This window comes from Myxocyprinus asiaticus, chromosome 46 (genome assembly GCF_019703515.2).
Source record: "Myxocyprinus asiaticus isolate MX2 ecotype Aquarium Trade chromosome 46, UBuf_Myxa_2, whole genome shotgun sequence".
Lineage (NCBI taxonomy): Eukaryota > Metazoa > Chordata > Actinopteri > Cypriniformes > Catostomidae > Myxocyprinus > Myxocyprinus asiaticus.
In genome coordinates this window covers 12,838,567-12,859,557 of record NC_059389.1, presented here as the reverse complement: position 1 = coordinate 12,859,557, position 20,991 = coordinate 12,838,567, and the positions used below count along the sequence as shown (strand labels likewise).

The window sequence follows — 20,991 nt, the reverse complement described above, 5'->3', positions numbered from 1 at the left end:
CAGAGGCAGAATGAATACACAGTTTAGCATCTTTCAGCCTACAGGTGCGCTTAAGTGGCAAACCAGATGTCAGCATGGGAGCGGGACTGTTTGTGGAGTAATTCAGGCGCTCCACGAGCCCCTGCTTCAATAGCAGCAGGAACAATGAAGGGCCCCTTCCCCCATTTTCCCACAATCCCATGCTAGAGGAAGCCTGTCTAGTGATTTTGGCAAAAAAAAAAAAAAAAATCCTTCTCTGAGAAAGTTTCAATTCTTGAAAATAGAAAAATAAAACAGTAAAATAGAAAATTAAGGGCATTAACTGATCGCCTTCCTCTGAAACGTAATATATTTACTTCAATGATAAATACACTTAAAGGGCCAGCACTTTTAGAGTTACTGACAGAAGAAAACAAATGTCCAGTTCAAATATCAGCTTTCAAAAATTGTAAACAGATAGGCCTATAGCTTATAGTTTGTATTAGTTATTAGTTCGTTTTATTAGTTAGTATATAAAAACCTAAACAGATACTGAGTAAAGTAGAGAATTGTGTGAATTTGAGCATTTTAGAAGCAGGGGGGTGTTTGAATTTTAAAAGAGTGTATCTACTCTGTTTACATAGCCTAAGTTAAATGGAATGGCAAGTCAAAACAATAACAATGGCGTAGGGGGTCGTTCTCTTTTGAGACAACAAACTACTGTCAGACAGTGGTGGGAGAGAGGGGGGAAACTACAAACACCAAAAAGAAGAAAAAACGTAACGAAAATAATTTTCCCTCTTAAGTACGAATAAAGGCATGCAGGCCTACTCGTAATATTGATAGTGTGGTAAGTAAATAAAGTGTAAGCTTAAATATATTCATTTTATTTTACGCCTAATTCCACCAATGATCGAATCAGGGGCCGTTCAAACCGAACACGTTCTCGCGCTAAAAACAATCAAAGCTAGACGAGAACACAGGTGTCTCGAGGCGCGGTTTTAAAAGTTAAAGTTATTTAAATCTTGACGCTGCGTTTAAAAAACTCGAGACGCTGAAGAAACACCGAGACGTCCGTCCAGCCCATGTTTACATCGAAAAACTATTGAAAAACAGCTCAAACGGACGCAAAATCCGTTCGGTGTGAACGGCCCTTAAGGCTCTTGACGTCCAGTCAGTTCGTTTAAATATACCAGAAAACAATACACACGCCTTTCCCAAAAATGTTCATTTTTTGACCCATTTATGATGCCCGAAAATGCAGTCCAGGTAGGCACTTGGCAGCTCGCTACTGTAGAGACTAATTTTAGACTGAGGGTGCTTTCAAACGTCCAGATTAATTATTAACAGGGTCTGGACCATGGACTTTCTCTCTAATCCTTTATGTACACAAAACTGACGTTTTTTTTTTTTTTTCTACAAGAAAGCAAAGAGAGAATAGAGTGTCAGCCAGACTAAGCAAGCAAATATACAACCACAGTCTACAAGTCCCTGAAGTCAAGTTAATAACCAGAAATCAATAACTCATGAAACATGAATCGGACCGTTATCAGCACGAGGATTATTATTAAAGTAAATATGGACTCACAGTTAAAACGAGATTGTGGGTAACTTGTTGGCACAGCTCGAAGGAAAAAATTCTGGACCTCCAGAAGTGAAGAAAATCTCTGCGGATGTTTTGCACAATCTATTAACAAGAAAACATATTTTATTATAATAGCCTCCTTTGGATGAAATACAGAAAAAATTATAAAATAAAATAAAAATTCCCCCGCTTGTTATGCTGCTGCCCGTGTCACTTTTTAAGAACTGGGAATACTACTATTCTCACAATATTTGGCGAATAGTTCATAATCCATTTAATAAACCCCATAAAATGATAAAATAAGTATAATTAATAGAAAAAAATAAAATAAATACATAATTCTTATAGTTTAATACAATTCACTGAAACATAGCCTAACTGCTAATCTCTTCTGACAACAAAAGTATAAAGCGCACACTTACTTGTCTTTTAAATGTGCGATGCACAGCAATCTGATCGAGCGCGTGCACTGATTTATTTCCAGCTGATCACTTTTTTTTTTCTTGTTGTCGCAGCGCGAGAGCGCGACTATTCCGCGTATCTAACAACGATGTGAAGTATGCGCGGAATGAGGGCAAGAATGAAATCAACGCGAAGAACTGAGTTTGCATTGGGGGCGGGGCCATGGTAACGTCACCGTAGAACTCCAGGATGGAGGGAGGGGCCGCCGCTGAATGTGGTGTGACCTCACTGGGGAGAAAGTAGCGCTCTAGAGTTCTTGAAAGCGACAACTACGCAAAGGAACTAATTTTGTGAAAAACCTTTCATGAAACTTCAAAGAGCCTGTCTCAATTTTGTCTGTATGATGTAAAATGAATGATAGAACAATAGATGGAATGATAGATACAGTAGAATGATAGAACGATAAGAACAATAGATAGATAAACAGAATGATATAACGATATAGAACGAAAATAGAATGATAGAAGATTAGACAGAATGAAAGAATGTTAGATAGAATGATAAAACGATAGATAGAACGATAGATAGATAGAACGATAGATACATAGAATAGATAGAACGATAGACAGAACAATAGATAAAACGGTAGATAGAACGATCGATAGCTAGAACGATAGATATCACGCTAGCTAGAATGATAGAACAATAGATACATAGAACAATAGATACATAGAACAATAGATAGATAAAACGTTAAATAGAACAATAGATAGCTAGAACGATAGGTAGAACAACAGAACGATAGACAGAATGATAGCTAGAACCATAGAACGATAGAATAATAGAACAATTGATAGAACGATAGATAGAACGATCAATAGAACACTAAATAGAATGATACAACGATAGAACAATAGATAGATAGATAGAATGATAAAATGATAGATAGATAGAACAATAGAATGATAGATAGAACACTAGATAGATAGATAGATAGATAGAACAATAGATAGATAAAATGAACCATTGATAGAACAATAGATAGATAGAATGGTGATAGCTAGAATGATAGATATATAGAACACTAGATAGAATGATAAAAATGCTAGATAGAACAATAGATACATAGAACGATAGATAGAATGATAGATAGATAGAACGATAGATGGCTAGAATGACAGACAGATAGATCAATAGATCTTTTCTTTCTTTTTTTGTAAGTATTAGAAGAGAACATTAGAAATGGGAACATTACATAATTTGAATTTCCTGGCTTCCTGTTATTACAAAAGCATAGATATTAAAATCCCTCTGGTTATTTGTGTAATCAGAGTGGAAAATGGCAGAAAGAACACCCAAGTAATTGACTGACCTGTATACAATGACCTGAATTGCTGGGTTGTCACCATTAGGGCGCAATTATATTGTCCTTTTTGCTCTTCATTATATTGTTCTCTTTACCTTTCTTCATTTTTTTTTTTATCTTTCTTGCCTTCTGCCCATTTTAGCATTAATGACAACTTTTTCCAAGTAACATGCTCAGAGGTTAACATCATGTTAGCATCAGTCACCATTCAATTTCATTGCATCTTTTTTTCCATACAATTATAGTAAATGTTGACTGAAGCTGTCATTCTGCATAAAATCTCCCTTTATGTTCCACAGAAGAAATTCACACAGGTTTGTAAACACATGCGGGTTAGTAAATGATAACGGGGTGAACTATCCCTTTAAGAATGACAAAAGACTTAATAAATAGAAATAAAAATAAATTAAATGTTCTCTGATATTTCTGAATTTGGGTTCCAAAGCTCCATCCACTCCGGTCCCCTCTCAAAGGGGTCACCTGATTGGTTGGCTCATCCACCCTCAGCATGTGGATTCTGAGAGTTACAGTAGCTTGAAATGCAACAGAACATCAAAGACAAAAGACCATTCATCCTGAACATCAAACACAGCTTTAAGGACTCCATTTAAAAAGCACTTACAGGGAAGATGTGTCATGCAATCTGCTCAAGAGCGTTTATAAGTGGTTTAATTAATGCAGGCATTTTTTATTCTGGTCAATGTATCTAAGAACAATTGATGTTTTTCCTACTATATTTGACCCTTCTGTAGTCATTACTTGATGAATATCAGAAGGAAAAAATGCACAAGGTCTTCCTCTGTTTCTTTTTCATGCCATTATTTGATTGCGTCCCTATAGTATGTGAGAACAAGCAGGCTCAGGCACGATGTCGTGCTCTCTCGGGGTAACAGTAACAAGTTAACAAGAAGCTTCATTGCTTATTCTCCAGATCCAATTATATAACCATTTAATTGCACCCCTTCATCTCTCTCCTGCTCTCTCCTTCTGTAAAAAAAAGCATATTGATTTTCAATTATTTTAAACGTTTCTCCTTGTGTTCACTGTTACCACTGTACAATGTATTTGCTGGATGCATTTTATGTACAAATCTTTGCTCAGTGGAGCACAGTTAATGAGAGCTGTTTTTGATGAGAACAGTGTATTCCTTGCCTTTTATTTCCTCTTAATGTAATGCACATTAAGAGCTTTTGCCTTTCAATGCTGACATCTCATGTATTTGACTGCTAATTAATTAATTTAATGACACTATAATAACTGCCAGAAATAGGAGGCTGATTTTTATTTCAGCGAGATGATAGAGTCAACAATTGTGCTGATCGTTTATCATCTATCTATATACAGTTGAAGTCAGAAGTTTACATACACCTTAGCCAAATACATTTAAACTCAGTTTTTCACAATTCCTGACATTTAATTGTAGAAAACATTCCCTGTCAGAGGTCAGTTAGGATCACTACTTTATTTTAAGAATGTGAAATGTCAGAATAATAGTAGAGAGAATTATTTATTTCAGCTTTTATTCCTTTCATCACATTCCCAGTGGGTCAGAAGTTTACATACACTTTGTTAGTATTTGGTAGCATTGCCTTTAAATTGTTTAACTTGGGTCTAATGTTTTGGGTAGCCTTCCACAAGCTTCTCATAATAAGTTGCTGGAATTTTGGCCCATTCCTCCAGACAGAACTGGTGTAACTGAGTCAGGATTGTAGGCCTCCTTACTCGCACATGCTTTTTCAGTTCTGCCCACAAAATCAGATTGAGGTCAGGGCTTTGTGATGGCCACTCCAATACCTTGACTTTGTTGTCCTTAAGCCATTTTGCCACAACTTTGGAGGTATGCTTGGGGTCATAGTCCATTTGGAAGACCCATTTGTGACCGAGCTTTAACTTAACTGGCTGATGTCTTGAGATGTTGCTTCAATATATCCACTTAATTTTCCTTCTTCATGATGCCATCTATTTTGTGAAGTGCACCAGTCCCTCCTGCAGCAAAGCACCCCCACAACATGATGCTGCCACCCCCATGCTTCACGGTTGGGATGGTGTTCTTCGGCTTGCGAGCCTCACTCTTTTTCCTCCAAGCATAACGATGGTCATAATGGCCAAACAGTTCGAATTCTGTTTCATCAGACCAGAGGACATTTCTCCAAACAGTAAGATCTTTGTCCCCATGTGCACTTGCAAACTGTAGTCTGGCTTTTTTATGGTAGTTTTGTAGCAGTGGCTTCTTCCTTGCTGAGCAGCCTTTCATGTATGTCGATATAGGACTCGTTTTTACTGTAGATATAGATTCTTCCCGTTTCCTCCAGCATCTTCACAAGGTCCTTTGCTGTTGTTCTGGGATTGATTTGCACTTTTTGCACCAAACTACATTCATCTCTAGGAGACAGAATGCATCTCCTTCCTGAGCGGTATGATGGCTATGTGGTCCCATGGTGTTTATACTTGTGTACTATTGTTTGTACAGATGAACGTGGTACCTTCAGGCATTTGGAAATTGCTCCCAAGGATGAACCAGACTTGTGGAGGTCCACAATTTGTTTTCTGAGGTCTTGGCTGATTTCTTTTGATTTTCCCACGTCAAGCAAAGAGGCACTGAGTTTGAAGGTAGGCCTTAAAATACATCCACAGGTAAACCTCCAATTGACTCTAATTAGCCAATTAGCCTATCAGAAACTAATTGGCTAATAGCCTAAAGGATTGACATCATTTTTTGGACTTTTTCAAGCTGCTTAAAGGCACAGTTAACCTTGTGTATGTAAACGTCTGACTCACTGGAATTGTGGTATGGTCAAATAAAAGTGAAACAATCTGTCTGTAAACAATTGTTGGAAAATTTACTTGTGTCATGCACAAAGTAGATGTCCTAAACGACTTGCCAAAACTATAGTTTGCTAATATGAAATCTGTGGAGTGGTTAAAAAATTAGTTTTAATGACTTCAACCCAAGTTTATGTAAACTTCTGACTTCAACTGTATCATCGTGCCATTTATCTATCTATCTATCTACCTTTCTTTCACTTTTTCTATCTATCTATCTAGCCATCCATCCATCCATCCATCCATCCATGTCTGTCTGTCTGTCTTTCTGTCTATCATTCTTTAGTTCTTTCTATCATTCTATCCATCTATTGTTCTGTCATTCTATCCATCTATCATTCTTTCATTCTATCTATCTATCTATCTATAAAATAATGCATACAATAATTACATTATAAATCTTTAAAATTGGCTAAAGCAAATAGACAAGAATTCACATGCAGGCTTCATGTGCAAGTGTAATTTTCTGAAAAATGCCTGATCTATTCTGATAGGAAGAGACAAGAGCTTTGAAATGTCTATCCAAGTGAAGTCTCTGAGAACATTTCCCTCTTGTTCAAACCAGTCTGTCCAATGCAGAAGGACAAACCTCTAAAATCAATGTCTTTGTACAGATTTTGTCTTTACTCAGGACTGCAGATGTTCCATCAGGGACAGTTTATTTTTTTTTTATTAGAGGTTAGTTGTAATTGGAGAAACCAAAGTAAAAGACTCAAGCACCAAAGCACAAACAGTCTTCAAATTTTAAGAGACCAGATCAGATCATTTATTTTTGCTGTCATTTTTAAAAGAATTCAATACCAATTTTGAAGCATTTCTCAAGCACCAGATCCCCATGTGGACACTGACAGTTTTGAATGGAAGTAAATTATGCCCAAACAGCCTTTCACTTAAATAAGGACAATGGGGCCCCATGTCTGCTGGTCATCCCTGCAGTATTTTTAAAGCTGCAAGCATCTGCTCCAGAGAGTGAAGTGAGTGGAGCCTATCTGTGACAATACGATTTAAATCAAAGTAAAGCACTCAAGAATGCAGCCATCGGATCGGGCAGAGAGAGAGAGGAAATGGAATGGAGAAATAAAAATGTCTGACAAAATCACAGTGTGTAGATGATTCATCCATATTTTAATGTAGATTTCAGTTGTAACTATGATATGCAGTTCTATAAAAGACACTATTGCAATGGAATCCATCAAACAAAGTTAACAAGATTGAGCTTTTTTTACTTAAATGCTTTGGGAAAAAAATAGTTGAGTAAAATCTTTTCATTTCAAATACAATTTTTGCCTAAAAATGATCGAAGACATTATCTTATAAGACTTAAGAGAAATAAATTACAAGACCAAAAAAAACCAAACAAACAAAAAACAATTGTACCCACTGCTATGGAGTCTTTGATTAATAAAGTAAAATTAACAAATTGAGCCACATTTTTGTGGCAACGTAATATCAGTAAAAAATATTTTTGGTTGATGCCGATGCACTTTCACTGAGTGTAAATTTAAAACACAAGACTTGACATCATGACAAATGCTGATTGTAACAAAGAAAGATATGCAGTGAATGTGCCACTCATTACAACTAACTCAGAATTATTTGGTCAGACAGACACTTGGAAATAGAGCTGAACTCTAATGCAGCTGTGGGGTTTGAGTTATTAGTTGCTTATAGCAACAAATGAGAGCTGTTACTATGGCTTTAATAAGATAATGTAGTGTTATGAATAATGTGTAGTGCAAGATAGGGTTGTGTCTGATACCTTCAATACTATTTAGGCACTTAAGGTTAATATATCTCAAACAAATACAAAACCGCCAATTCCATTTCCACAAACAAGAACTAAAGTTACAGTACGCTAGACCTCAATGGATCATTAGAGGAATGGAATGCTGTTGTATAAAAACATTTATATTCCCAGTGATAAATTCTTTAGTGTTTTTACATCCATCTAGATGCCAAAAAAAAGTTTTTTTTTTACTTAAGACAAATAATAGTTGTATATAATAATAATAGCATAGTGGCATTATATGATACTCCATTATTAGCACCATATTCCATCTGTCAAAAACGGTGGTCCCCCTATATATGTTTCACATTTCTGTTCACTCCACGTGTCTGTACCTGGTGAAAAGGTTGTAAAGAACTCGAAGTGTTGATTTTAGGTCACAATTTACAATATCTAAAAAAAAAGGAATAAAAGAGAAACAAAAAATGACCTTTTCTGGAACTTGATAGCAAATGCTTTTATGCGGTTATAACTGTCACTACTTTAAGAATGACTCATTGAACACAAGCAGCTAAAATACAAAGAGTGCGTGCATTTATTCATTCATTCATTCCATCCACTCTCCTTTTCTTTCTTTACTATTTCCTTCCCTTCCCTTCCCTCCCGTCCCTCCCTCCCGTTCCTCCCTCCCTTTCTTTCTTTACTCTCTTCCTTCTTTACTCTCTCCCTTTCTTTCTTTAAGGCCCAGATATACTTCATACAAAATTGAAGAACGAATGGGTTTGACATAATTTAGGACAAAATCTGGCCAAAAAGAAGGTGTTTTTGCATTATTTACAGTGGTTCGAAACAGCTCACCTGGGCGAACTTTTAGGAAAACTTCCTAACGGCTGCTAAACTCCTTATTTTTGCCATTGGTCCACATCATCGGTAGGTGTGATCTGAGGCTTCACCCACTACTTTGTTTACGTTTTTCAGTCAGTGTTCAACGTGAACACACCTGCATGCAAGTCTATGTTATGCGATTGTTTTGTTTGTTAATCAGTCTACAAAAGGAATCAAATCTACTCAAATACTCTCAAATGCCCATTCACTCATGTGCCATCTGCAGCAAAAGCCATTTATACATCTGCCATATCGAGATATGCCTCTCTTATCATAATTCTTTTGACTGTATTTTGCCCACTAACACTCTTTTATATACCCATCTTTGCAGTTCTATCAGTGTCATCATAAATTACAATAAAAGAGTGTAACCCGTGCTAATTACAGCCATGTTAGCGTGTTAGCACATTAGCGTCACGAATTCAGAATCTAAACAAGACAAATTAAACATTTTATTTTTTACATATAGCATCCTCATATTTAAATGCTCCTCTAAACACCTCCCACAGTGGTGCGGCAGGTGTCTGAATGTTCGGAAACAGTGTACCATCGCTCAAACGTTTAGAACTTTTTTTAACCCCTGAACGAAAAACAGAGAAGAACATCACCGGAAGTATATCGGGGCCTTTAGTCTCTCTCTCTCCATTCATTCATTCATTCATTCACTTTCTCCATTCTTTACTCTCTCCCTTTCTTTACTTCCTTCCCTCCCGGGGAGAAATAATATTTTTATATTATTTCTAATACTTAAGATCTGTACTTTCAGGTTAAAAGAACAACATTTTGAGAACTAGGTGAAATATCAGTTGCTATGTACAGTTCTAACAAGCTAAATCATTAGAAAATAACTTGTCAGTGCAATGGCATAAGTAAGCTGATAGGATTTGTTGAGAACAAAGGCTTAATTACCCTCAGGCCTGGGTTTTGGCCGCTCTAGGCCACCGTCCTGCATCAGTTCAAAGGAGAATGACACATTATGAACCTGCAGGTAAAAAAACAAAAAACAAAACCATATTTTTAAACCTTGTAGTAGTACAAAGTGGGGCATGTGTTTAAAAGAGGACATGATTTCCCCAAACTGGACAGTAGATAGACCTAAAGCAGGTATCTCTGACACCCACACACAAGCACACTAAATTACAAATCACACCAATTATCCATTTTCTGTACAGAGGCAGATTACAGATGCATCCTGGTGCTACATGCCCAATTGGCAGCGGTCTGGCGGCTGCTGGATGTGACCCAGGTGAGCAGCCTGTGCTCTGGGCCGACTGTCAACGCCACCCCCTCTCAATGACACTCAACATAGCACACCATGATGGCTTTCCACACAGAAGCATGGCTACCACAGATGTACTGCTAATTCATACCTTTTGGTCAAAATTCTCAGGGGTAAGATAGAAGTTGTAGAGGGGGACAAAATATCCTTCCAGAAGTCCCATCAGCAGGACCAGGTACACACCATCTGCAAACTACAAACATGCCACAGTAAGAACAAGAGAATCCTGTTTCAGACGCCAACTATATAAATGTTACATGTTTCAATAATGGTTAAAACTTACTTATTTTTGACCTTATGCCAATGTGCTTTAAGAGTAGTAGACAGAGGAGAGGAAATTAAGGTAAAAAGAGGTAACTAGATAAGGACATGTTGCAAGTCAGACATCGCCATTTTGAGTGCAAAAATTTAATGAGAGCCATAGTTTAAAAAAAACAAAAAAAACAAAAAACAAAAAGGGTCTGAGGTTGAATAAATGGTTTTCATTTATGGGATATTTTCATTTTGGGGAAATTAACCCCTTAATATATAAGTACAATGCTTCTATTTTGTGAATCTCTTATGTGTGAGGTGATACCTGTGTATCCAATTCAGCAACCTCCAAGTTCAGTTTATTTAGGTGTTTGTTCACAAAGGTAATTAGAGTCTGCAGAAAACAATGGCATATGTGGTTAGGCTTGTCTATGGATGTAGATTTGGAGTCTCTGGCTATTATTCATGCTATTTGGTTCATACCTTTTTCACCACGTTGAGCTTGTCAGGAGCATGGTCAAACAAAGTATCAAAAGCATCACGCTCTGTGTTAGAGAAAATTTCCATTAATAATACTAATTATACTGAAAATCTAAATGAGGTAACAAAGAAAAATTATAATAACATTTAACAACACTTACCATGCCTGCCAGATAATGCCCTATGGAGAAACAGAAGAGATTAATCTAGTGTCAGAATATACTAAGCTTGATACTAAATTAGACTCAAAATGTATTATATCTTGAATCTGAATATAGTTAGATATGTGTGCATATACTGTATACTATATGTAAGTGAATGGATGTTAAAAGCTGAAACCACATGACTCCAGCTAAACTAGGGGAGACAGTACCACCATTTGGACATTTATCCTCTTAGGAAGTCAGAAAACAATTCAGAGATATAATATGATATAACTGACCTATGTTAAAAGAGTAGTTCACCCAATAATTAAAATTCTCTCATAATTTACTCACCCTCATGCCATCCTAGATGTGTATGACTTTCTTCTGCAGAACACTAACGAAGATTTTTAGAAAACATATCTCCGCTCTGTGGGTCCATACACTGCAAGTGAATGGTGACCAGACCTATGAAGCTCCAAAAGCACATAAAGGCAGCATAAAAGTAATCCATAACACTTCAGTAATTTAATCCATGTCTTCAAAATCGATCCAGTTAGTTTTGGGTGACTTTTACGCTGCTTTTATGTGCTTTTTGGAGCTTCAACATTTTGGTCACCATTCACTTGCATTGTACGGACCTACAGAGCTGAGATATTATTTTAAAAATCTTTGCTTGTATTCAGCAGAAGAAAGAAAGTCACACATCTGGGATGATATGAGGGTGAGTAAATGATGAGAGAATTTTCATTTTTGGGTGAACTATTTCTTTAAGCAAAAGGGACCAATATCAGTTGTGCACTTCATTTATATAAACATGACCAATTAATTTTCTGGACTTTTCCACATCCTTTCCATTCATTTCCAATTATTATATAAGGATTTTTTTTTTTATAATTTTGACTGAAATATATATATATATATATATATATATATATATATATACACATACATACATTTAAAAGAATGATTTACCCAGAAATCTGACATTAAGCGTGAATCTACACAAGAGCAATATCTAGTTGAGGAAATATTTTAGAGCAAAGAAAAACTAGAAAAATGTATATTTTCTATAGGAATATCCATTCATTTTAAAATGTTATTACATTTCCATGACTTTCCCAGGCCTGGAAGACACCGTTTATGCCATGTCCACATAAATACATTTTCGTTTACCCCTCTCATCCACACTAGAATGCTGAGTTTCTTAACGAAAACTGATTAGTGTGGATGTGACCATAAAACCACCAGATATTTCCAGGATTTCCATGAAGCCTGTATAATATGAATATTTATCTCTTATAAATCAACCGTCATAATAGCCGTTATGGTCACTGAAAGCCACGCACAAAAGAGGGAAGAGATTTGGGTGGGAAGAAGGGTGATCAAATCGATCAGGCAAGTCTGGGACAACCCTGGACAGGGCACCCTCCCCATGAGGCCCCCGCCTTCCACACTCTCTAATCAATCCTGCCAGCCATCAGCCTGGGCAGCAGCAGCTACTGTGTGTGTGACAACAGCCTCAGGAAGTATTCCACAAAAACACACACACACACACGTGCAAAAACACACACTTATCTTCCCCCAGCTGCCAGGTGCCTGCTGGACCGCTCTACAGTCAGCTGTGCACATATGTGTGTGTGAGTGTGTCCACACAAAGGGTGACAAAATAGCACCATGGCAATCAGTGATCTAATGCATAATGATTAAAACATATTAAATGAATCATTACAAAATGTGGAAAGATTTTAAAACCCTGATATTGACCCATTTATTAACACATGTGGGTGAGATTTGAAAATTAGTGTGATGGAAGCGTTGACATACTCAGTGTTGCCAGTTATCTCCTCTAGAATCTGTCGAGACTGGAGAATGCCCTCTCGTTTCTAAACAGAGGAAAAAGGTTCAAGTTCGATATCTTAAATTGTTGCTGTATGAAAGACCCATCAAAATATCTGTTATGGTAAAACAATGGGTTCCTCTGATTACGCAATAAGGGTAAAATAGAAATGTCTTTCTTCTTCTTTCAAAACATAATATTTCCATAAAATCCATTCTTCGTCATGAGCTGTAATAGTATACTTTTCAAAAAAAGATTTCCACAGTTTTGGGCAGATACATTTTTTATTTAATTTTTTTATGATTTTTCCTGTCACTCGTTACTGGATAAGACAAAAAAAAAAAAAAGATACTGCACTCAAAAAGAGCAATTCTAGGCACTGACATCTTTTAGACCTGAGCATAACTGTACAAATTTATCTGCCCTAAGGAAAATCACATGTCTTTTTAAAGGGGTCATGTCATGAGGATTCAAATTTTCTTTGATATTTTCACATATAAGAGGTCATTCTACTATAAAAACATACTGTAAATTTCAGAACTCAAAACTTAATCCCCAATGCAATAAAAGCATTTATTGAAACCAAGCTGCAAAAAATGCATCTTTCTCTACTTCTGCGACTTCCCTATGTCATGTTCCCTATGTCACTCATGACATAGCGAAAAAACATCAACACCTATTTCACATCATTGCACCCTTGGCCCAGCCCAGTGGTGCTTCAGTTCGTAAACAAAGAGAGAGAGCAGGACGGACAGGCCTAGTGTGGCCTCACTATTCCTGATCACCAAAGGGGACCCACTGGACTATTTTGAATTATTTTTGTTCATAAACATACACTAGACAGACGTCTTTGACCATTGTCATGTATCTCGAGCTGCTTTTGGATGTGTGTTATGGGTAAAACCTGAAATGTAGTTTTATAATTTTGTGGAGCTTGTTCATTCTCTTCTGACTGAGTTTCAAATATGGCTGTATTCGAGGGGCTACACGATGTTAGCCAATCATAATAGCGGGCATTTAGGTTGAAGTTTTAAGGACATTAAGCCAAAACAAATATATATTACTAAATTATGACTGTTTTGGTGTTAAAAAAAATAAATAAAAGTTTACAAATATTATCAGTGGACGATAATAACATTATATATATATATATTATATTTTTATATAATTATATAAAAAGTATGTCATGACCCCTTTAAGATTTTGTTAATTGCAGGCCTATAAATCACAATTTCAAAATGCCTATGATTTTGGAAACCTTCAGTACAATAAATATCCATACTTGATTCAATTAGCTTCAGTAACTGATCCTAACTTGTTGGCATTGACATTTGCATCAGAATCTTCTCTTTTGTCACTTTATTCCCATTCACAAATTTTGGCATAGACATATTTGCAACAACAAACAAAATTTTTGTTCGCTTTTTTAGTGCGCTTTAGAATTTTTTTTTTTTGTTGTTATCTGTCTTCACTCTAATAATAAAATAATGATAATAATAAAAGCTCAATTTAAATGGATGCAAGAAATTCAAGAAATTATGACAGAAATGTATCGCTACTGTATGGAAAAATGTAATATTCAATGAAGTAATAACAACAACTGCTACAACGATTAAATTAATAATTATATTTAACATTGTTACATTTCACATACATAACATTAGCTCTGTTGTGCAGCACTTTATTTAAAAATAACCCCAATGTTGCTTTGTACAGTATTATGCTGTGAGGATCTGTATAGATTCTATAGATTGTTCTATATTTTAGTGAAGTTTTATGAATTCATTTGATTAATAATTTATCAGATGGGTTGACAAAAAAAAAAACATTGTCAACGAGTCTATTCGGCAGCCCAACATTACCGGAAAGTCCTTTGATTACATTTTAAGTATTATAAAAACAATAAATAAAAAAAACCTTATTAGCAAAGTCACAGAACATTATGATCTAAAAGCATACATACCTGGACCACAACCACCTGTAAAGACACATGGTCTGGGAGACGAATGGGAGCTCTGAAGTGCTGTGAGAGCGCTACCAACAGGTGGAGGATTGCTACAATGCTTTTGGCATGAACGGCTAGCAAGAAATCAAACAAGCGTAAAAATCAGTACATGTAATTCTTAAGACTCTCTGAATTAATCTGAATGAACTAAGCTCCGTGTTAGTATAAAACAGGCTGAGAAGTGGATTCAGCTTTAGCAAGCATCGGTAAACTGTTACTTAAGAACACAGGATTGATGTTTGCCTCCATTTAATACGAAAATCAATAAAGAGTATAAATATTTCTGCCTCATAAAACGCAATAAAACAACCTGCAATCACTTCAGTGTTTTTTCCACAAAGTGCAAGAATTGAAGTCCACTAAAGGTCGCTGTTACATCACCTTAAGTGTTCTCAGAGCCTTTGAAGCCTTAAGCTACAGTCACATTCATCAATAGTGTTTTAAACCTAACAGGGGTTCCTTTGTTGTAAAGCCCAAGTACAACACTGCATGTCTAAATGGACACTTCAAGAATGTCCAATACACGTCCATGTTTAGCATCACAAAACACTTCTGCGCTTTATTCAGGGACATTTCAATGATAACTTAAAGCTTTAAGAGGAAGCTCTAGGGACCTACAGTCGACATTCCACTTGATGCTCCTTGTGGAGACCTTCAGAGCATCATTGATCCTCTCCAGAACCGTCTGTAGCTTCTGTTTCTGGGCAATCTCAGACTGGGTGACCTCAGCAACATTGAGCTTCTCACCTTCCAGCTTTTCTATGGAATGAAAATACACACAGCCACATCAGAATGGGCATCAGGATGGAGAATTGGGAAACACTTATGCAGATGAAAAACTATTAACAGGGTTCCCATATTTTTGACCATCAAATTTTAATGACCTTTCCAGTCATTTGTTATTACTGGATAAAGGTTTTTAAAAATCATTCACATTAAGATCTAATGAATCATTAAAACCAATCTGTGAATTGGTTTGAGCGATTCATTGAAAAGAACCAACTCAAAACAACAATTCTCTCGCAAATCGGACATCACTTTTGCTTGAGAGCAATATCTAGACCAGTGGTTCCCAACCTTGTTCCTGGAGGCCCCCCAACACTACACATTTTGGATATCTCCCTAATCAAACACACCTGATTCAACTCATCAGCTCATTAGTAGAGACTCCAAGACCTAAATTGGGTGTGTCAGATAAGGGACATATACAAAATGTGCAGTGTTGGGGGGCTTCCAGGAACAGGGTTGGGAACCACTGATTTAGACAATGAAATTGAAAAATTTATTTTCACTATGGAAATTTCAATGCCTTTTAAGACTTTTCCAGACCAGGAAAGCACAATTTTAAAATTCCCAAGTTTCCTATACTTGTGGGAATGCTGTACTAGATTATAATGTATTATTGGAGTCTAGGTAGTGCTTGCTTAGTTATTTAGTCTAATAAACCTCTGCATAGCCAGTGAAAAGCAGCTCTGTAATGATATTCAATTTTGTAGTTGCCCAAGCAAAATAAAGAGTCATTTCTAACCAAAGAGTTTCTGGAGAACCTGTCCATCATAGAGATCTTCTGCCAGGTCCTTCACAATGATTCTTTCCCCAACCAGCACATCATTGATCCAGTCAATGAGCACCTAAATAAGGCATTTATCCAACAATGATTCCATTAGATCTGTATGGTCTGTGATTACATTGCCAAATCAACAACATGCCCCTTAAATGCAAACCTTCATGAGTTCCTGTAGTTTCCGATCATTTTTTGAGTTGGGGTCCACCATGGTGCGGACTTCATTTTCCTCTGTGAGAGAAAGAGAAAATGAGACAGAAACAGATGAGACAAGGGGAGGATGTAAGAGCTTATTATTAACCTAAGGGAGCCTCTAGAAGCATCAATTGAATAATGGGGCTACAGGTTCAGTACCTAGCATGATGTCCTCAGGATGAAGCTCAAAAGGTGTGGGACTCAGGGGGAGATTAATGGCGTTCATCCCCTCCTCCTGCAGCTCTGACACTATAGAAGACACATTGGGTGAATGATAACAATTATTTCTGAATACAGTGATGTACAAAAATCTTGTCTTTTCCCCATGGAACAAATTGTTGTGTTTATATTTGCTATTGCTTTTCTATAGGTGGCTGACAACATATTCATTGAGGCTGTTAAGTTATAATTAGTGGTGTTATAACTAGAAAATTGAAACTCCAAAAAGCACAGAAAGGCAGCATAAAAGTGATGCATATAACTCCATGTCTACACAAGCAATATGATAGGTGTGGGTAAGGAACAGATAAATATTTAATCCCCTTTTTAACTATAAATCAAAATTTTGACAGGCTATGTGCGTTCACGTGTGGACCAAGTTCTTCTTCTTTTGTTTTTGGTGAATTGCATTCTTCCTGCATATCGCCACCCACTGGGCAGGGAGGAGAAAGAAAAAAAAAGGCAGGAAAAAGGAAAATAATAAATAAAACATATTTGCACAACAGCCCAGTAGGTGGCGATATGCACAAAGAATGCGAATCACCAAAAAACTAAAGAAGACCTCTTGTGAACGCGCATTTCTCACCCACACCTATCATATCGCCTCTGAAGGCATGGATTTAACCACTGGAGTTGTCTGGATTACTTTTATGCTGCCTTTCTGTGCTTTTTGGAGCTTCAAAGTTCTGGCCACCATTCACTTGTACTGTATGGATCTACAGAGCTGAAATATTTTTCAAAAAATCTTTGTATTCATTAGAAGAATGAAAGTCATACACATCTGGGATGGCATGAGGGTAAGTAAATGATGAGAGAATTTTCTTTTTTGGGTGAACTATCCCTTTAATGGGAAATAAATGCCATTCGCTATGAAGCTGTTCCTAATTTTCACAATACAATATACTTTCCACCAAGTGAACCTCATCAACTTGACACACCCCCTCTCCATACTCATCCTTTTTTATCTTCTCCTAGAAATAACCTGAAATGCCTGTTCTTTGCTCCTACCACAGCCCAGCATGCATCTCTGTCTACAGCACTGATTATGGGGACATAAACTTCCTGTGCTGGATTCCAGAGGCCTCCCATTGAGGATGAGATCCTATTAATCAACACCATCTCCACCAGCACACACAGCTGCTCTCCTGCTGCTTCACACTGACATGAGGGTGGAGACGGGGAGGGGATACAATCCAAAGGCATGACTGAGACGTCATGCATCTTGTATTACAGTGACTGTTAAGGTAAACATGGGTGATTGGGTCGTTGTTTAACAGTTTGTTACCAACAATGCAAATCAGAAGAATGAATTTTTGTTTTTTTACACAGATTTTTGTCCAATAAAACACTATTCTTTCTTTCTTTGGAACACTATAGTCCTAAAATGTGCCCGATATGGTTTTCTGCTGTTGTTGCTCATCCGCCTCAAGGTTCAACGTGTTGTGCATTCTGAGATGCTATTCTGCTCGCTACAATTGTACAGGGTGGTTATCTGAGTTACTGTAGCCTTTCTGTGAGCTAACAACCAGTCTGACCAGTCTCCATTGACCTCTCTCATCAACAAGGCATTTCCATCTGCAGAACTGCCGCTCACTGGATGTTTTTTGTTTTTGGCACCATTCTGAGTAAACTCTAGAGACTGTCTATCTATCTCAAATCAACTGGTAGTTCAAAGACTGGACTGCTCCCTTTTAATTAGTGATCACCGATATGGATTTTTCAATGGTCAATGTCAATATATGAGCAGGATAGCAATGGTCGATAAAAATACAGAAATACATAATACAATTTATCAAAAGCAAATCAGTTGTACACAATTTCTCAAGTGAAACGAACACTTATTTTATACAATATTTACTCAAATCTGCTAAATCACTTTAAAAAAAATTATGAAAAATAAACTTGAAAATACAAAATGTTTATTATCCACTGACAAATCTATTGGTATTTTGGAACTGACACATATATTGGTATTGATATATAGGTCCATCACTACTTTCAATTCATATGTCCAGTTGAGGAATGACAGCAATAAACATGTCCTTTCTCCTGGGTAAAATACATGAAATACTCCTTATTAAATCATACAACAATTACTCAACCTGGTCACCATTCCCATCCTACATCTGGGTGAATAAGAGGCATTCAGAGCATCAGAAGTCTTAACTGCATATTCTTCACATTCAGCATTGTGAGTGCTGATGGATAGATACAATCACTACAGAAGTGCACTCTGGAAACCGTGCAAACCGGGAAGAAACACTCCAACATAATGGAGACTGAGATACAGCTTAATTTACTTACTGGATAAGAGGAAATCAACATGTATAGCTATGCAAGACTAATGTATTTGGGAACTATTTTTGGGAAGTCGACATGTCCTGCATGTGACATGCTATACACTACTTTAAACAGCATTTTGCTTATTCTTTTTATAATCATTATGCAGGCATCTTTAATCTTTAATTCTACATGGAATATTTATACATTTGAAAATGTATTTGTCACTCTACAAGAAAAATGTGATCTCAGTGATTTCGACTGTGGCATGATTGTCGGTGCCAGACAGACTGGTTTGTGTATTTCTGTAACTGCTGATCTCCAGAATGGTGCCAAAAAAACAAAAAAAAAATCCAGTAAGCAGCAGTTCTGCGGATGGAAACGCCTTGTTGATGAGAGAGGTCAATGGAGAATGGCCAGACTGGTTTGAGCTGACAGAAAGGCTACGGTAACTCAGATAACACCTCTGTACAATTGTAGTGAGCAGAATAGCATCACAGAATGCACAACACATCCAACCTTGAGCCGGATGGGCTACAACAGCAGAAGACCACGTCGGGCACTATATTAGGACCATAGTGTTCCTAATAAAGTGCTAATGTGAGTGAATATTTGATAAGAATGTGACTTTGTAAGGGAAAGCAACTCAAGCTCAGCATAAGAATGGAATCAGATTTACATCACTATAACTTGTTGGGAATACTATTGGTAGTCTAGCTCCGCAGCTGTTCTCGTCTCAAGGCTGAGATGACTCTGTGCTCATTCCTGAACAATAACATCTCAAGCCTTGTCCAGACAGAATACCTTACATGGTTACAACACTGCCAAGACTGGGGTGTTGGCTTAAGACTCTGTTTAAGAACACTTTATAATGTGCCAGCTTGTGATATCATGTCTTTAAAAAAGTCTGATCATTGCTTCAAGTTATTTTAAGGTGTAGCAAAACAGTTTGAAAGATTTGCATAATCATGCCTGCAGGGTGTATATTTTGGAGTCCTACTTGCCTAGTGGCAAAATGGAATACAGAAAACCGAATAATTGAGGGTAACCTTTTAACTGAGGCATTGTGTATGTTTTAAGGGTTATGGCGTCATCAATACTGCTTTAAGCGCAGTCACAGTGTACACAATAAATACAATTACGACGTTACTTCAGCATAAAACATTACAATGGAATTTGGAACGTAAACATTAGGTTTTCCACAACTTAAAACATATTCTGCGCTGTTTCCCTTTATGTTTTCATAGCATATGCAAGAAACAGAAATGCTGACAGTGTCAACAGAAGTAATGCTGCGCGCGCTTCTGAAAAGTTATGACGTCACAAATACTTCCCTGCAAAACTGTCATCACGCGATCAACTTTTCAATAGTTAAAACGTGTATGATATCACGTATAGCAAACTAAGCATTTTAAGTTTATTTCATACCTTCTTTCGCCTTTTTTCTCCTGGCCAGAGTCCCACCAAGTTTCCCCAGAAATGAGTCATCTTTCTTCCTCGAGGACGGAGACTTTGGAGTTGGAGACTTGGGAGAGGACGGAGATTTCTGCGGGCTAGACGCCATCGGTTCTCGATGTCTTCAAACGAACAAACAGGCTCAATAAAGTGTAAATATTCTTTGGTTTCCCCACCGCTGATGAAGTGAGTAAAATCACAGGAGCAAGAACGGAAACGGAATTCCACCTATTTGCCCAGCCTTCCGAAATGAGCTTCCCTTTCCCTCTGATCCCACCCTCTTCTTCTTTCTGATGGAGTCTGTTATGAAGTTAGTATACTAAGACGACAATATCAAACAATGTATATAAGTTGATTTCTTTCTTGAGCTATGAGGCGCCGAATGTAAAATAAGAGTGATGATACAAAAAATGCCCCATTTTAACAGATTTTGCAACAAATCTGCCCAATTTGCAAGATTTGTTTAAACATTTAAAGGGATAGTTTACGCAAAAAGGAAAATTCTCTCATCATTTACTCACCCTCATGCCATCC

General features: G+C 37.0%; 2 protein-coding genes across 3 annotated transcripts in view; both read right to left on the bottom strand.

Annotated features, from left to right (window-relative positions):
* The window catches only part of LOC127435813 (transcriptional enhancer factor TEF-1-like), a 47,463-nt gene extending 44,896 nt beyond the window's left edge, over positions 1–2,567 (bottom strand). The window contains exons 1-2 of the mRNA XM_051689534.1: positions 1,966–2,567; positions 1,547–1,645 (exon numbers count right to left, since the gene is read on the bottom strand). The gene's annotated coding sequence lies outside the window, so the exon portion shown is untranslated. The remainder of the gene's footprint in view (positions 1–1,546; positions 1,646–1,965) is intronic.
* A 4,673-nt stretch (positions 2,568–7,240) lies between these two features.
* Positions 7,241–20,719, bottom strand: parvaa (parvin, alpha a). 2 transcript variants are annotated; one of them, XM_051689538.1, is made up of 13 exons: positions 20,431–20,718; positions 16,663–16,752; positions 16,469–16,539; positions 16,273–16,375; positions 15,363–15,503; positions 14,703–14,818; positions 12,727–12,785; positions 10,918–10,937; positions 10,760–10,821; positions 10,602–10,670; positions 10,116–10,217; positions 9,655–9,727; positions 7,241–8,313 (listed from the first exon to the last, which is right to left on the bottom strand). In XM_051689538.1, exons 1-13 carry the CDS (start codon positions 20,564–20,566, stop codon positions 8,237–8,239), a joined length of 1,119 nt encoding a protein of 372 aa, XP_051545498.1. In that variant the 5' UTR covers positions 20,567–20,718; the 3' UTR covers positions 7,241–8,236. The 2 variants fall into 2 exon arrangements, with proteins under 2 accessions (XP_051545498.1, XP_051545501.1); XM_051689541.1 differs by lacking the exon at positions 7,241–8,313 and adding an exon at positions 10,308–10,332 and having other exon boundaries at positions 9,685–9,727; positions 20,431–20,719.
* Positions 20,720–20,991: the final 272 nt, after the last annotated feature.